Genomic DNA, 15602 nt, shown 5'->3' with positions numbered 1-15602 from the left:
GACGTGCTCACTGCTGCAGCTCTGATTGGATGCAGCTCGGAGCACGTCATCCTGTTCTTCCCCAGTGATTTGCTTATTGAATAAAGGTACATTTTTTGGTTCACATTTACCTGTTTATTAAAATTGCTGTCAATGTTCATTAAAATAAGCCCTCCCCTAAAAATAAGCCCTCTGGTGTTTTTCTGTCCAAAAAATTAATAAGACAGTGTCTTATTATCGGGGAAACACGGTATTTTGTGGCTATTTTTTTAGGAGAGATCCTGTATCACACTATTATTTCTATGAAGGGAACTAGGGTTTCTTCAGAGAGATTTTCACTGGACAGTACATATTAACCAACTGAAGAAGCAGATGGAGAAACTAGGATGCTAGTAGTTGCCAATAGTAAAGTTAATGATTCTTCCTAGAAAAGGTTTTGTTTCTATAGAGCTAGGAGTAATCTTTATTACATTAAACAATCTCAAATTATTTTGTTTACTACAACTAGAAAATGAATCTTAAGCTGCTTTTCAAAAAACAACTAATTTTATCTACTGAGGAACACTTAAAAATAACTATATTAAATTCAAATTTCATTACTTTATAAAACTAACTTTGGGTAGACATAGGACTATTTCATTTCACATGAATTAAATTTAAGCATAGGAAATCTAAAAATATCCACTACTTATTTTAAAATTGAAGTATACCTACATAGGATTTATAGTGAATTCAGAATTTTTTTTGATTTTGGTTTTGATATTTTTTTGGTAAATTTTTAAAAATTCTGAACTTAACCAAAACCTATATAAAAAATAAATAGTTGGGGTGGCCAGGTAGCACAGTGAGTAAGAGCACCGGCCCCAGTGTCAGGATGACCCAGGGGGGTGGGGGGGAGATCGAATCTGGGCTCAGACACTTAGCACCCACCCAGAAACACCTGGCTATGTAACCTTGAGCAATTTACTTAACCCCAATTGCTTAGGGGCAGCCAGGTGGCTCAGTGAGTAAGAGCACCAACTCCAGTGTTGGGATGACCTGGGCATCAAATCCAGGCTCAGATACTTAGCACCACACCCAGAAATAACTGGCTGTGTAACCTTGAGCAAGTTACTTAACCCTGATTGCTTTATAAAAAAAAAATAGTTCCAAATTCATAAGACAAAAGAGGCTTGTACATGAATAATTATTAATTCAGCTTACTTTTCTTTTAAAATAAACGATAATTGTGACTTTCTTTGCTTTCTTTTTTTGGAGGGGGGGAGAGGTAGGGCAATTGGGGTTAAATGACTTGCCCAAGGTCACACGGCCAGTTTTTGTGTTGTGTCTGAGGCTGGATTTGAACTCAGGTCCTCCTGACTCCAGGGCTGGTGCTCTATTCACTGTACCACCTAGCCACCACTGATAATTGTGACTTTCAAAGCTGTCCTGCTTGCCTTTGATTCTTTCTGACTTTTCTTCTGTTTCTGAGTTAAATGGTCCTACTGATTTCTTTTCTTCATTATCTACTCATTATAATTTATTGAGATAGGTCCCACCAAGAATTCTTCAACAGAAGGCAGATATTCAAGAACAATGGAAGAGTGGAGGTAAGGGACAACAAGAATATCTAGAAATCTTTATTTAGTCATCAGTGTCTCTTGGACCATCTTCAAAACAGTAAATTATATTAGCAAATTTACCTTTACTAGGTGTGGAGCATCTTGTCTGTTTAGCTGGTATTGGGGCAACTGGTCCCAGTGAACTATCCAGGGATGTCGAAGTACAAGGGCAGCAGTTAATCTCTGATGTGGATCTACATGAAGCATTTTTGAAACAAGATCCTATAATCATAATAAAAGAAATTTAATGTTGTCTTTTGAGAGCATAAAAAGAGAAATGAGAGGGTCCAAGACACAGCCTTGGGGAAAACATACAAAATTAGGGCATGTAATGGGAACAATTACCTAAGAAAGGAGACTGACAAGTAACAGTCAGACAAATAAAAGGACAATCAAGAGTACAAAGTCCTACAAAACCCAGAGAGGAGAGGGTATCAAAGAGGTCAGTATTATCTAATTTAGCACAGAAATAAAAAATCATTAACTATCAGCTAAAAGATCTTTGGATAGAGCAGTTTAAGTTTAATGATGAGGTCAGAAGCTAGATTGAAGAGGGTTGTTAAGTAAGATAGAGGAGAGGAAGAGGAGGTGATCTTTGAATACAGATTTTCCAAAAAGGAGGAGAGTAGCAGATTAGGGCTCAGCGAGCATTTTTTAAGGATGGGGAGATTTAGATAGCAAGGATGAAAAAGAACCAGTAGACCGAAAGATTATTGGATATATTTGGGTTACAGTGAGGACTCCTTTCATGAATAAGTCAGATTACATTGCTGTGCATCTAGCTCCAATTCTCAAAGCCTGTGATACTTTGATTGAAGAGTAGCAAGAGAGAAAAAGAATGACTGTAGGGGTAAGTAATCTTTTGGGAGCAGTTGGAACCAAAGGAACATGTGCAGGTGCTGGCCTTGACTGAGAGGAATGGCCAATTCATCATCAGAGACTGGAGCAAAGGAGAAAATACTAGATATCAAGTGGTTCTATTACACAGATAAAATGAGAAGATGGAAGTCATGGTGAATGCCTTCTATTTCCTCTGTTAAGTATGGGGGCAATTCTTTACTGATGACTGGGGGAGAGGTGAGGTAGGAGAGTTGAAGAGAAATGACAAAGTGTAGAATAATTACTGTGGGGAGTGGGACAGAGTATCAATTAGGGAGGAATGGATGAATTTCTAATGAACCTAGTCAGAAAGGTATGCCCCTATATAACTAGCTTCATTTGCCAACATGAATAACAAGAAAAGTAGACGGATGGTGGCACTCATACCAGGAATACAATATAGATGGCAAGCAGGAAATATCTGTGAAATAGACATAGATACATTTTATAGCTGCCATTCTTTAGTGTGCAATTATAACATATATCCAAGACTCAATCAACAAGTACTAATTAAGAGGCCACTCTATGCCAGATTCTGGAGCTACAAGTACAAAGCAAAACAGACAAGTACTTATAAAAAATACATAATATAAATAGAGTAAAAGCACGAAAATGGCTAGTGTAAAGGCACAGAAGTGGGAGACTGAGTATCAGATGGTGAGTGAGAGACAGAAAAGATGCCAGGGCAGGACGGATTAAAAAGTGAAGGAGGGGCAGTAATGTCCAATTAAGTTGGAAGCAAAGGTCCAAGAACTGCAGGGAGGAGTTTATATTTTATGCTAGAGGCAAGGAGTTGAATAGCAACATTACTTGGTTGTGTCTGTGCTAAAGGAAAATTACTTTGGCAGCAGTGTGTAGGACAGACTGGGGAGCTAAGAGTCTTGAGGCAAGCATATCAATTAGAAAGATGTTACAATAATGAATGTGAGAGATGATGAGGCCTGAATTAAGGAGATTACTATGTGAGAGGAGAGAAGGGGAAGCCTGAGGGGAAGGGTTATTTTGACCACTTTTTAGGTTTGGTAAATCTAAGAAGCCAGAAGAACTCAAAGCCTTGGCTTAGCTGCTTGAAAAACAACAACGTAAAATCATGACAACTCAGAACATTATTTTCATGTACCTTCTCTGTTAAATTGGCTGCAATGATAATGCCCTCTCATAGAGAGTAATATATAGTGTTTAGGAGATTTAGTGATTAATTTGAAGACAAATTAATCCATGTTACAGACTTTATGGAACAATGGAACTCAACTTTCCTAAGTATAAGGGCTATAGACCAGAAGGCCATATATCAAAAAGATGAATTCCTCAGAAAGGGGAATTCTAAGTTGGGTATTGATGGCAAAAGTGACTGTTTTCAGTAACATTGAAGTCAGGGAATTATCAGGGATCTTATTTTTTTTAAGGAAGAAAAATCAAGAAGTTAGGTTGATATATGAGACAGGACCAAATCATGTGAATAGGATAGAGTATCAAATAGATTGGTATAAACCCTTAAGTCTTACATCTAAGACCCTCCACAATATGGGTATAGAGCTCAGAAGAGATTATCATGAGATAAGACATTTTTTTCACCTGTGTAGAGGTGATAACCACAGGAATATAAAACTGCCAAGGAGCAACAGAAAAATAAATGAGAGAAGTGAGTCAAAGATACAACCTTGGATAACCTTATTATAAGGTGAAGAAGACATGGAAACATTAAAAGAGAAGAAACAGGAATGTATATTTCCTTCAGAAGCCAAAAAAAGAAAGAAAATTCACAATTAGAGGTTGTCAACAACATTAAATACTTAAGTGAGACTAAGATTGAAAAATGTCATTGCATTTGGGTAACACTAGCAACCTCTGACAGAGAAGTTTCAATAGGGTTGTATGTGGGGGGAGCTGGATTCTCAGGGATTGAGGAGAGAGAAGGTAGCAAGGTGTCGGTGTAAGCAACTTTCTCAAGGACCTTAATATTGTAATCAAAAGCCAGGAGCACTTTCTATATTGACTTAGTTAACTGTTGGAATATCAAAGATGAGAATCCTTCCTCCAAGAGACTGAATAATTCAAACCAACAGGTTCCTGCCAGTCTAGTATTATTTAGGTTTTCTAATGAAAAGTCACTTTGGGAGCATAATCAAAAAAAGTCAAATACCTTTAGGGAACAAAAAGTAGTAAGTGGACAATTTTTTACCTTAAGTGTCAAGTACGTATGTATTGATCCACATACCTACATTTTTGTCATTCTTTTCATATCTTTTTATGAACATGTAACACAAATACAAAACTACCAAAATTACCTTTGCTGTGTCTGAAACGGAATTCCAATAACCACCACTGAGTGAGAACTTTCCACTGCCTATTCGTGCCAGTATCTCTTCTGGGGTATCATCAGGACCATTTGCAAATGGAGTGTAGCTAATTTACAATAAAATTGAAAGATGATGACATTTTAAAAATGTGGCTTGCTTGTAAATGTTACTTCATAATCAAAGTTGGATATTGCTCAAACGAGAATTACTGGAGGTACTGTGTGCTTTGTCTTTGTATCTGAAGTGCTACAGACAGGGCCTTAGCCTGATTTCTCTCTCCCCTTCTCCCTTCTCATATGTATGTATCTGTCCATAAGTCTATCCATTCATCTATCCATCTATCTGTCTGTCAGCAGCTAGGTGGAGTAGTATATAGATGCCAGGTCTAAAGTGAGGAAGACTAATCTTCCTGAATTCAAATTTGGCCTAAGACATTTACTTAACATGACCTTGGGGCAAGTCACTTATCCCTGTTTGACTGAAATTCCTCATCTGGAAAATAAGCTGGAGAAGGAAATGGCAAACCAGTATCTTTGCCAAGAAAGCTCCAAATGGGGTCATTAAGAGTCAAATTTGAATGAAAATGATTGAACAACAACATATAATTATTTGTATATACTTAGTTGTGTGAGTTGGGGCAAATCACCTCATTTCTTTGTGACTCAATTTTCTCACTTGTAAAATGAGAGATTTAGACTCATGAGTTCTCGAAGGTTCCTGTAGCCCTAAACATTTACCTAAAACTAAAGTGTCATAAATAAGAAGTGAAGGTGTAAGTTAGAGTAAATTATCTTTCAAGCAAAACCAACTTTCCTTTTTACATACATACATACATATATATTTGCTTTTTGGAGGGGGGAAAGCAGGGCAATTGGGGTTAAGTGACTTGCCCAAGGTCACATGGCTAAAAAGTGTTAAGTGTCTAAGGCCAAATTTGAACTCAGCTCCTCCTGACCCCAGAGCTAGTGCTCTATTCACTGCGCCAACTAGCTGCTCCCTTTTTTTAATATTAAAAAACGATTTTATCAGGTCACTTCTATGAAGTTTCTATTCCTGAATGTTCTAAGATCTCCACAGGCACTTAATAAACAAAAAATGTTTAAAAAATTGTGCCCAATTGGCTAGATAGTTGTGCTGCTGGGCACATGGTAACTGCTTGTTACCAATAATGAATACATAAAAGTCAAGGTAGGACATTGGCAATTAAAAAAAGCTATGGTTCTCTGGTGATTATTTACTGGATTTCAATTTCTTCACAGTGTAAAATCAGGCTGCCATGTAACTAGCATAGAGGTCATTTCATCCAAAATGTCACTTTACAGATGAGAACCTGAAGGTGCAAAGAAGCCAAGTGACTTGCCCAAGATCATATAGCTAATAAAGTGGCACCCCTGGAACTCTGACTCCATTTCACCTGGCTCCAAATTAGATATTATTTGTACTATAAAATAGTACCTAGTAAAATTGGGAACAGAAATTAACAAAAAAAACTATTCCAAGTTTTCTCTTGGTTTTGTAACAAATAAACATTACCAATTCAAGGACTTTTTTTTTTACATGTGTAATAAACAAAAAAATCCTTTTTTGGACATTAAAAAAATCATAGACTAAAGTATCCTGAAATAGCATACATCTTTTACACCAAACTTGAAAAGTTTATTCAAGAAAAATTTAACATGCAGTATGTATTTTTAATTAAAGTATGGGAAATTACCATAAGTCAGGTAGGCATTTCATAGAAAATCATCAATGATAATCTGATGACAGATATATCAATAAATATTTAGATCTGACAGATTTCATAAAAAGATTTAAAAATCTTCCACAGAAAGAGTAAGTTCAAGGTTAAAAAAAAAGGCCAAAATTAAACTTAAAATGCATAGCGAGGATAAAGGGAAGAAATATTTATGACAAAGTAACTCACCCAGTAAGCATTGTATAAAGAAGAACACCAAGGCTCCATATATCACACGCAGCATCATACCCTTGTCTTTTTAAAACCTGTAAAAACAAAGCTAACATTAATAATTCAGAGAACCCTATTAGATTAGATATTTTTGTTTGTTAAAATTAGATTTATCATGGACTATTTACTTTGAAACAAAGTTACATAGAGGGGGCAGAGTCAAGATGGCAGAGTAGAAGCAGGACCTCTGAGCTGCTCTGGCTTCTACCTTCCCCAATCAATGTAAAAAGGGGACTCTGAACAAACTTTGGAGCTGCAGAGCTGACACAGAGAAGCTAACCTCCTGCTGAGGACAGCCTGGCAGGCCGGCAGGAATTGGCCAGCGCAGCGCTCTGGGAGCTGAGCCCAGGCCCCTGTGTGCCAAGGCTTTAGTCCCAGGGTGGGCCTGACCAGCTGCCTGCAGGCGGGACTCCAGATCAGCAGCAGCTGTGGCCATTTCCAGAATTATCAACACACAAATGCAAAGGACAAAGTGAGAGGTCAGTGCAGTCTGGACTTTGGGACCCAGTAAGTGGGAGTATGTTGGCTTTTGCCCCTGGAGCAAAAAGCCACTGAGACGCCTGGCTCAGCCTGTGTCACATTGCAGCTTCAGCTCCTGGCCTGTAGAGTGTAGGGGGATCAAGCAACCAGTCTGAGGGGTAATCGCTCTTGCTTTAACCTGTTTGGATCTGGACTGCAGTGTAGGGTGGAGGTCTAATACCTCCTGCAGCTGAGAAAAACCTGGCGTTTGGGATGAAAGCTCCCCTGGATGGTGGCAGAGTCCTACTGTAACAAAAAGCCCAGGGGTCAAGTGACTGAGGGGGCGATATGACCAGGCAAAGGAAACAAAGCAGACAGAAGATTCCAACATTACACTCCTATTTTGGGGACAAAAAGGAGCAAAGCATGGAACAGGTGGAAGACAGTGAACTCAGAACTCCTGCACCAAAAGCCTCAAAGGAAAATACGAGCTGGTTACAGGCCATAGAGGACCTTAAGAAGCAGATAAGAGAAGTGGAGGAAAAATTGGGAAGAGAAATGAGAATGATACAAGAAAATTATGAAATGAGAGTCAACAGCCTGACTGAGGAAAACCACACCTTAAAAAATAGACTAACTCAAATGGCAAAGGAGACTCAAAAAGGCAATGAGGAGAAGAATACCTTAAAAAGCTGAATTTGCCAGATGGAAAAAGAATCTCAAAAGCTCACTGAGGAGAATCATTGCTTCAGAATTAGATTGGAGCAAATGGAAGCTAATGACGTTATGAGAAATCAAGATGCTGTTAAACAGATCCAAACAAATGAAAGAATAGAAGGCAATGTGAAATATCTCATGGGAAAAACCACTGACCTGGAAAACAGATGCAGGAGAGATAATTTAAAAATTATTGCACTATCTGAAAGCCATGATCAAAGTAAGAACATAGAAAACATCCTCCAGTAAGTTCTCAAAGAAAACTGCCCTGATGTTTTAGAACCAGAGGGCAAAACAGAGGTTGAAAGAATCCACCGATCACCTCCTGAAAAAGATCCCAAAAAGAAAACTCCTAGGAATATTATAGCCAGGTTCCGGAATTCCCAGATTAAGGAGAGAATATTACAAGCAGCCAGGAAGAAACAATTTGAATATTGTGGAAACACAATCAGGATAACCCAGGATCTGGCAGTTTCTACACTGAGGGATCAAAGGGCTTAGAATATGATATTCCAGAGGTCAAAGGAGCTGGGATTAAGACCAAGAATCACCTACCCAGCAAAACTGAGTATCATGTTTCAGGGGAAAATATGGTCATTCAGTGGAATAAAGGAATTTCAAGCATTCTTGATGAAAAAACCAGAGTTGAAGAGAAAATCTGACATTCAGATACAAGAAGCAAGAGAAGCATGAGAAGGTAAACATGGAAAACAAATCATAAGGAACTTATTAAAGTTGAACTGTCAACATTCCTACATGGAAAAACAATAATTGCAACTTATGAAACTTATCTCAGTATGAAAACAGTTGAAAGGAATAGAAATATACATATATATGTCTATATATGAGGATACATGGGCATATGAATACATTTGTGAATGTGTGTATATAGGTTCACAGGTATACATAGATAGAGGGCACAGGACCAATTTAATAGGAAGGGATGATACTTAAAAGGTGAAATTAAGAGGTGAGAGAAGAATATAATTAGAGGAGATGGGGAGAGACAGAATGGGGTAAACTATCTTATATAGAAGAAGCAAGGGAAAATGGTTACAATGGAGGGGAAGAATAGGAAGGCAAAAGGGAATGGGTCAACCTTATTCTCATTGAATTTGGCTCGGGGAGGGAATGAAATACACACTAAATAGGGTATCTTGCCCTACAGGAGAGTAGGGGGGAATGGGATGAGAAGGGGGATGATGGAAGGGAGGACAGGCTGGGGGGAGGGAAGTTGGAAGCACCCACTTTTGAAAAGGGATGGTATCAAAATAGAGAATAAAACAAGTGGGAGGTGGGATAGGAGGGAGGGAAATATAGTCAGTCTTTTACAATATATCTACTATGTTATTGATTTGCATTAGCCACACATGTACAACCTATACTGAACTGCTTATCTTCCCAATAAGGGTGGGTGACAAGGGAGGAAGGGAATGAATCTGGAAGTCAAAGTTTTAAAATCAAATGTTTATACACACACACACACACACACAATTATTAATACTATTTTACATGTAATTGGGAAATAAGATATATAGGCACTGGGCATATAGATCCACCATGCCCTACTGGAAAAGTTGAAAGGGGTATGGGAGAAAATATGGGAGAGAAGATTGGAGGAGGGGATATCCTGTGGGACTGCTATTTTGGGGTGGTGGGTAGGGGAAAAACGGGGAGAAAATTTGTAACTCAAAATATGGTAGAAATGAACGATGTTAAATCAGAAGTTAATAAAGCATTTGGAAACAAAAGCTACATAGAGAAAACCCACCTGATATTACTAATTAATCTGTTTGTCATGTATTTGTGCTGTCCTTCATCACCAGTGCTACAAAGTTTGATTTAAATTAAATTTTATTGTAATAGTCAACACATTAAGTTCCACTGTGTACAGCAGAGATCAATATAGCAAGTATTATAGAAACTGAGGAGTATGTATATGCATACAGATACATAAAAATGAATGATAATGTTCTTTCTCCAAAAGGCTTCCTTCCATCATAGAACTTTAGCTAATTAGACTGCAGCTGGTTATAAATGGAAGACATTCTGGAAGCTATGAATTTAGGACAGGGTTTTTTGAAGAAAGGGAAGTTAATGTATTATTATAGAGAAAGGCATACACTTGGAAAATATACAAAGCATAGAGGTGGTAGAAAGCAAGTAATGTGAAAGGTATGACTAACAGATCTGCTTAGCTGAAGTAGAAAATATATGATGAGGAGTAATTAGAAATTCAGTCCACAAGTAAGGGTCCTGAAGGCCAGACAGAGAGTTTTGCATTTGATATACTAGGGAAACATTTTAAGTTTAAGCAGCTGGGTGGTACAGTGGGTAGAGCACTGGACTTGGAATCAGGAAGACCTGAGTTTAAATCCAGCCTCAGACACTTACTGGCTGTATGACCCTGGGAAAGTCACTTAACCGCTGTATGCTTTTTTCCTCATCTGTAAAATGGGGTTAATAACAGCACCTTCCTTCCCAGGGTTTTTCTGAAGAAAAAATAAAATAATATTGTATTTGTAAAGCACTTTGTAAACCTTAAAAGTGCTATAGAAATTCCAGCTATTGTCTTCCTCCTATTTTCTTCTCTTCCTTCTATTAATATTATTATAATACCATAGTAGATCAGTGGATAAAAATTCTGGGCTTAGAAGACTTGGGTTTGAGTCCTGACTCAGATATTTACTTACAATAGTTTTGGGCAAGTCACTTAACCTATACCAGCCTCAGTTTCCTCATCTGTAAAATGGTACTAGTAAAAGCATATAACTCAGTGTTGCTGTGATGACCAAGTGAAATAACATGTAAAGCTATAAAATGGCAGGGTATTATTATTATTAGCTATTTTTCTTTGTATCCCAGAGTTTTAGTATAATTCCTGGAAGATGGTAATAAATACTTGTTCATTGATTTCATCATTTACCATACTGTAGCAGCCTTGTGCAGTACAGGTTTAAATGGGGAGACACTAGAGACAGAGAGATCAATGGAGGAGGTGTGGCAGAGAATAGAAGTAAATATTCTCTGTTGAGAAGACGATAATTTTGATTAGGATGGTGGTGAGAATGCTAAAGGTAAAAAATCTAAGAGATATCGACAAGGAAAAACTGGTATAATTTGACAATGAAATGGATGTGGAAACTGGAAAGAAATGATTCCAAAGTTTTGGGCTGAAGAAAATAAGATGATGGCACCGATAGAAAAATGGCCTAGGGCAGTTTTTCTAGAGCATGTCATTTAAAGAGAGACATTATATAGAAAGTCAGAAATATACTGTTAGAGAGAGATCAAAAACTTGTGGCTAGAGAAGCAGCACACTTGGTATTGGAACCATGATTCACTGTATTTCCAAAAACAAACAAACAAAAAAAGGGAGTGTTATTCTGCTTAAATTACTCATTAAAATATTCTGTTATGTAACTAAAAAGGGACTCTTTGTAATATATACTGAAAATGTTTAACTTAAATCACACAAGGCATTAATAAATATCATAATCACCTCTGGAGCAACAAAATTTGCAGTATAACATGGAGTCATCAGAAGACCATTTTCTGCCCTTAGCTGTTTCGCAAAGCCAAAATCACAAATTCGAATAGATTCCGGATTACCAGATTCATCTACATACAGAATGTTGCTAGGTTTTAGGTCTCTGTGAACCACCTATTGAAATACAAATCAAAATTAAAATTTAAAAGTTTTCATTATTATTTCATAAATCCATTCAAAAACAGCCAAATAAGTAGACTTAAGGGAGTGATTTCTTAATGGAACACAATAGCTAAGGAAGACCATAAGCCACTGAAGGTAGCCTAGTGTCTGATAAACCCAAGGATATCTACAACTGGGGTAAGAACTCTCTATTTAATAAAACTTGCTGGGACAACTGGAAAGCAGTTTGGTAGAAATTGGGTTTAGACCAGAAACTTGAATTATATGCCATACGAAGTTTCAAAAATAGATATATGACCTATATATAAAAAAGTTTCATCATTTAAAAAAAATGTATAAACAAAGGAACTAACTAAGGGAAGGGTAAAGTTTCTTAACTAAAGGGACAGAGATGATAATTTTAAAAGATAAAATGGATAGTTTTGATTACATAAAATTGGAAAGCTTTTGAATATATAAAATCATTGTACCTAAAATTAGAAGAGAAACAGTTAACTGGGGAAAAAAATTCTTTGCACCAAATATCTCTGATAAATATATTATAACCAAGATACTTAGAAAATTTACACAAACATAAGAACTGGAAGTGTTCAAAGGATACAGATAGTTTTCAAATAAAGAAATGCATACAAAACCATGTGAAAACATACTCCAGATCACTAATAAGAGAAACGGCAAATTGACACAACTCTTTGAGATTTTATCTTACACTCAACAGACTAGAAAAGATACAAATGACAAAAATTATTAGTAAACGTTGGAGGGGATGTGGACTCTGTGGGTACAGCTGTATACTGGTCCATCTATTCTAGACAATGTAGAATTATATTAGAAAAGTCAGTCATCCCTTTGACCCAAAGAAATCACTAGTATATGCCCTAAGAAGGTCAAAGACAAATGGAAAGCTTCTATTTACACATGAATACTTAAAGTAAAGAATAGGAAGAAAACAAAATGCCCATTAACTGGGAAGGGTAGAACAAATTGTGGTATAACAATGTAAGACAATGTCACATACTATAAAAAAAGATGAACATGAAGAATTCAGAGAAACTTGAGGAAACTTTTGCAAACTGTTTACAAACTGATGCTGAGCACCAAAAGAAAAATTTACATGATAGCAATAATGAAAAGGAAAATAATGAATGAATTCTTTCCTTCTGTGATTCATCTCTCCAATTTATCCCGTATACATCTTGTTGTACATGCTTATTTTCATTGTTTACTCCATTAGACTGATCCCCTTTAGAGCAGAGACTCTTTTTTATTCCCCTTTCCTTTGCATCCTCAATACTTAGGTCAGTGCCTGGTATATAATAACAAACTCTTAATAAATGCTTGTTGAATGACTTCCGAACTCTGATCAATGATTAATGTTTTCGCTCTTCTGCATAGATTGGTAAAGAATAGGTGTGGACTGAGGCATACATTTTCAGAGAGTCAAAATGTTATTTGTTTTGCTTGGCTGTACTTATTTTTAAAGTTTTAAAGGAGGATTTTATTGGGGGAATTATTGGGAAGTGATATTAAAATAAACCCTGAACCCTAAGTAGTAAATAACAAGATGTTTTGAACTTTCATTTGTCTAATATTGATCAAATGTTTCTTTCCTCATATATGCAAAATATTTTTCTCCTAGTAGAAAATGACCTAGAAAAATTGAAAACTTAAAAAGACCAGGATTTCTCCTCTAATTTTGTTCAAATGGGTAAATACTTATTTTTTGTATCAAAATAACTTTTAAATGTTGTATAAGCAAAGAAATTTCACACTAAATTTTAAGAGATGAACTTGCTCCAAAATAAAATGGGTGCTATTTTAAAAAATTTACTAAGGATGGAGTAGATGTTTTTTCCTTCTGAATTAGATTGAGAAGCTGGAAAACATTTAAGATAATCTTAAAGGAGTTTCCTACTGCTGGGGTGCAGATTTTTATTCTTGTTCTTACTCTAGTACTGAAAAAGGAGAAATGTTTTTGCCATCTACTACAGAACACTTTGTGGTTTCATTCAGAGACTATTCTTATTCCTAAAGACAACTGATGACTTCTTAGCGTCCCTTGAAATCTAAACTATATTAGAATAAGGAAAAACCCAAATGAGAACAACACTTTTCTGTAATATTACAACTATAAATTCAATTTAAAATAGTGTTCTCTTCCTTCTTCTTAAGTAATTGAGGGTTTTTTGGGCAACATAAACATCTTTCTATCCCTCCCCCAATATATTCCTGCACCCCTTTTATGAACAATCCCTTTGGTCTAATCAACATTATTCTCAAGTCCTTTCAATCAAATTGAAAGCCTGACTTCTAGTCAATTCAACCAAGTGCTCTCCCCCGGCCTCATTACCCTGAAGATTCACTTCCATCAAACTATTTCACTCAAAGTAGAGGAAACATCTTCCTGAGAAGTTCTAAATCTATGTCCTAAATGTATTCCAAAATTACTGCTATCTCCAGAGGAGTTAGATGGCTGGTAAATCTTATAAACATGGCAGGAGTAGCCACTCTCAACACTGGCACAAACCCACTTAGTGGTGGTTGGGGACAAAGAAACAGGAATGCTGTATGGAAGATGAATGTGGCTTTCAAAAAATATTTGCCATTCAGCATTATAATCTATTTTTTTTTCAGTACACATTTGTGTGTACTGAAGGTCATATATTTCTCTGGTTAAAGCCAGAGAGTAGATTTTAGGTTAGGTCAAGATTTGATTACATTGGTCCCATCCCAAGTAACTGTGAATTTCAATGGGTGCCTATATGTTACTTTAAGGGATAGTTTCATCCTTACAATGGACCCACAGTTAAAAGATATACTGTGTTCTAGGGGCGTAAGAACTATGGCACCAGGTTTCAAATTTAACAAAAACATAGGGTAGCTAGGTGGTGCAGTGAAAAGAGCATCGGCCCTGGAGTCAGGAGGGCCTGAGTTCAAATCTGGCCTCAGACACTTACACACAAAAACTAGCCATGTGACCTTGGTCACTTAACCCTAATTGCCCTCAAAAAAAAAATAACAAAATCATAATGTTTATGTAAAGAGGTTTTTGTCTACTCTCTTCTGGGGCACTGTAATGTAGGCTAGGGTTTCAAAATAGCAATGATTCAATAGCAGTTTGATTTTTGCTTTCAGATCAATGATATATACACACACACACACACACACACACACACACACACACGAAGAACAACTAGGTGACTAGGAGGGCTAGAACTCTTTACAATCACAGAATAGTTTTGTAATCTTAATTCTAGACTTGAATATTAAACAGAAGAGTCAATAAAGAAGGTAGGTATTAGAGATATACATAAAATGTTTAAAATACTTACCCCTTGTGCATGAAGATATTCTACAGTTTTGGTTATTGTGAACAGGACAGCACTAGCTTCTCGTTCAGAGAAAAATTTCTGTCTAAGAATTTTATCCAGCAGTTCACCTCCTTTCATAAGTTCTGTTACTACATAAACATATTTTCCATCATCATAGACCTACAAAATACAAGTATCACAATATGAATGAATTCTTTGAAGTTTTGTGTCCAAAACCAAACCTTTAAAAATGTCAAACTCAAAATAAACTGGACCTTATTTTATATTCAATGGGAAATTTCAACAATCATCACAGTCCACAAAGAAAAGGAAATTTACAAATACTGGGCAGGAACTCTACTTGTGCTATTATCTGATCTCTTCTAACTCATCCCAGACCTTGGTCTAACAGTCAATCCCCTCCCCTCTCTCATGAGCTTTCCATGTTTTCCCCTCCAACAGCTCATACCTATTTGTATATAGAAATAGGAGTTAAAAAAAGTAATTAGCATCTGAAAAATGAAAAACACTCTCCATTTTCTTAGATTATTTTTATATAATTCATATTTAAAAGTCTCATGCATCTTTTATTTGGCACCAGTGAGCCCTTGTCTCTTCCTCACCAATTTTCCTACCTCCTTCAACTAAAACAACAATTAAAAAACCTTCCATTGTAAAATCAGAATAGACAAGAGGAAAAAACCTGTCTTATTCTAC

At 36.5% G+C, this 15602-nt stretch overlaps 1 protein-coding gene across 5 annotated transcripts in view; it reads right to left on the bottom strand.

Annotated features, from left to right (window-relative positions):
• The window catches only part of RPS6KA3 (ribosomal protein S6 kinase A3), a 116830-nt gene that overhangs the window by 6696 nt on the left and 94532 nt on the right, over window positions 1-15602 (bottom strand). For all 5 annotated transcript variants that reach the window (XM_069063430.1, XM_069063434.1, XM_069063433.1 and 2 more), the window contains 5 exons: window positions 14907-15065; window positions 11404-11565; window positions 6684-6760; window positions 4748-4865; window positions 1662-1802 (listed from right to left, as the gene is read on the bottom strand). In XM_069063430.1, the coding sequence (XP_068919531.1) occupies window positions 1662-1802; window positions 4748-4865; window positions 6684-6760; window positions 11404-11565; window positions 14907-15065 (657 nt within the window). The remainder of the gene's footprint in view (window positions 1-1661; window positions 1803-4747; window positions 4866-6683; window positions 6761-11403; window positions 11566-14906; window positions 15066-15602) is intronic.

This window comes from Petaurus breviceps, unplaced genomic scaffold, assembly GCF_028583685.1.
Source record: "Petaurus breviceps papuanus isolate PSGF00001 unplaced genomic scaffold, PetGlider_PUasm1.0 90574, whole genome shotgun sequence".
Lineage (NCBI taxonomy): Eukaryota > Metazoa > Chordata > Mammalia > Diprotodontia > Petauridae > Petaurus > Petaurus breviceps.
The sequence above is the reverse complement of the archived record's forward strand: the minus strand, read 5'-3'. Positions and strand labels throughout refer to the sequence as shown.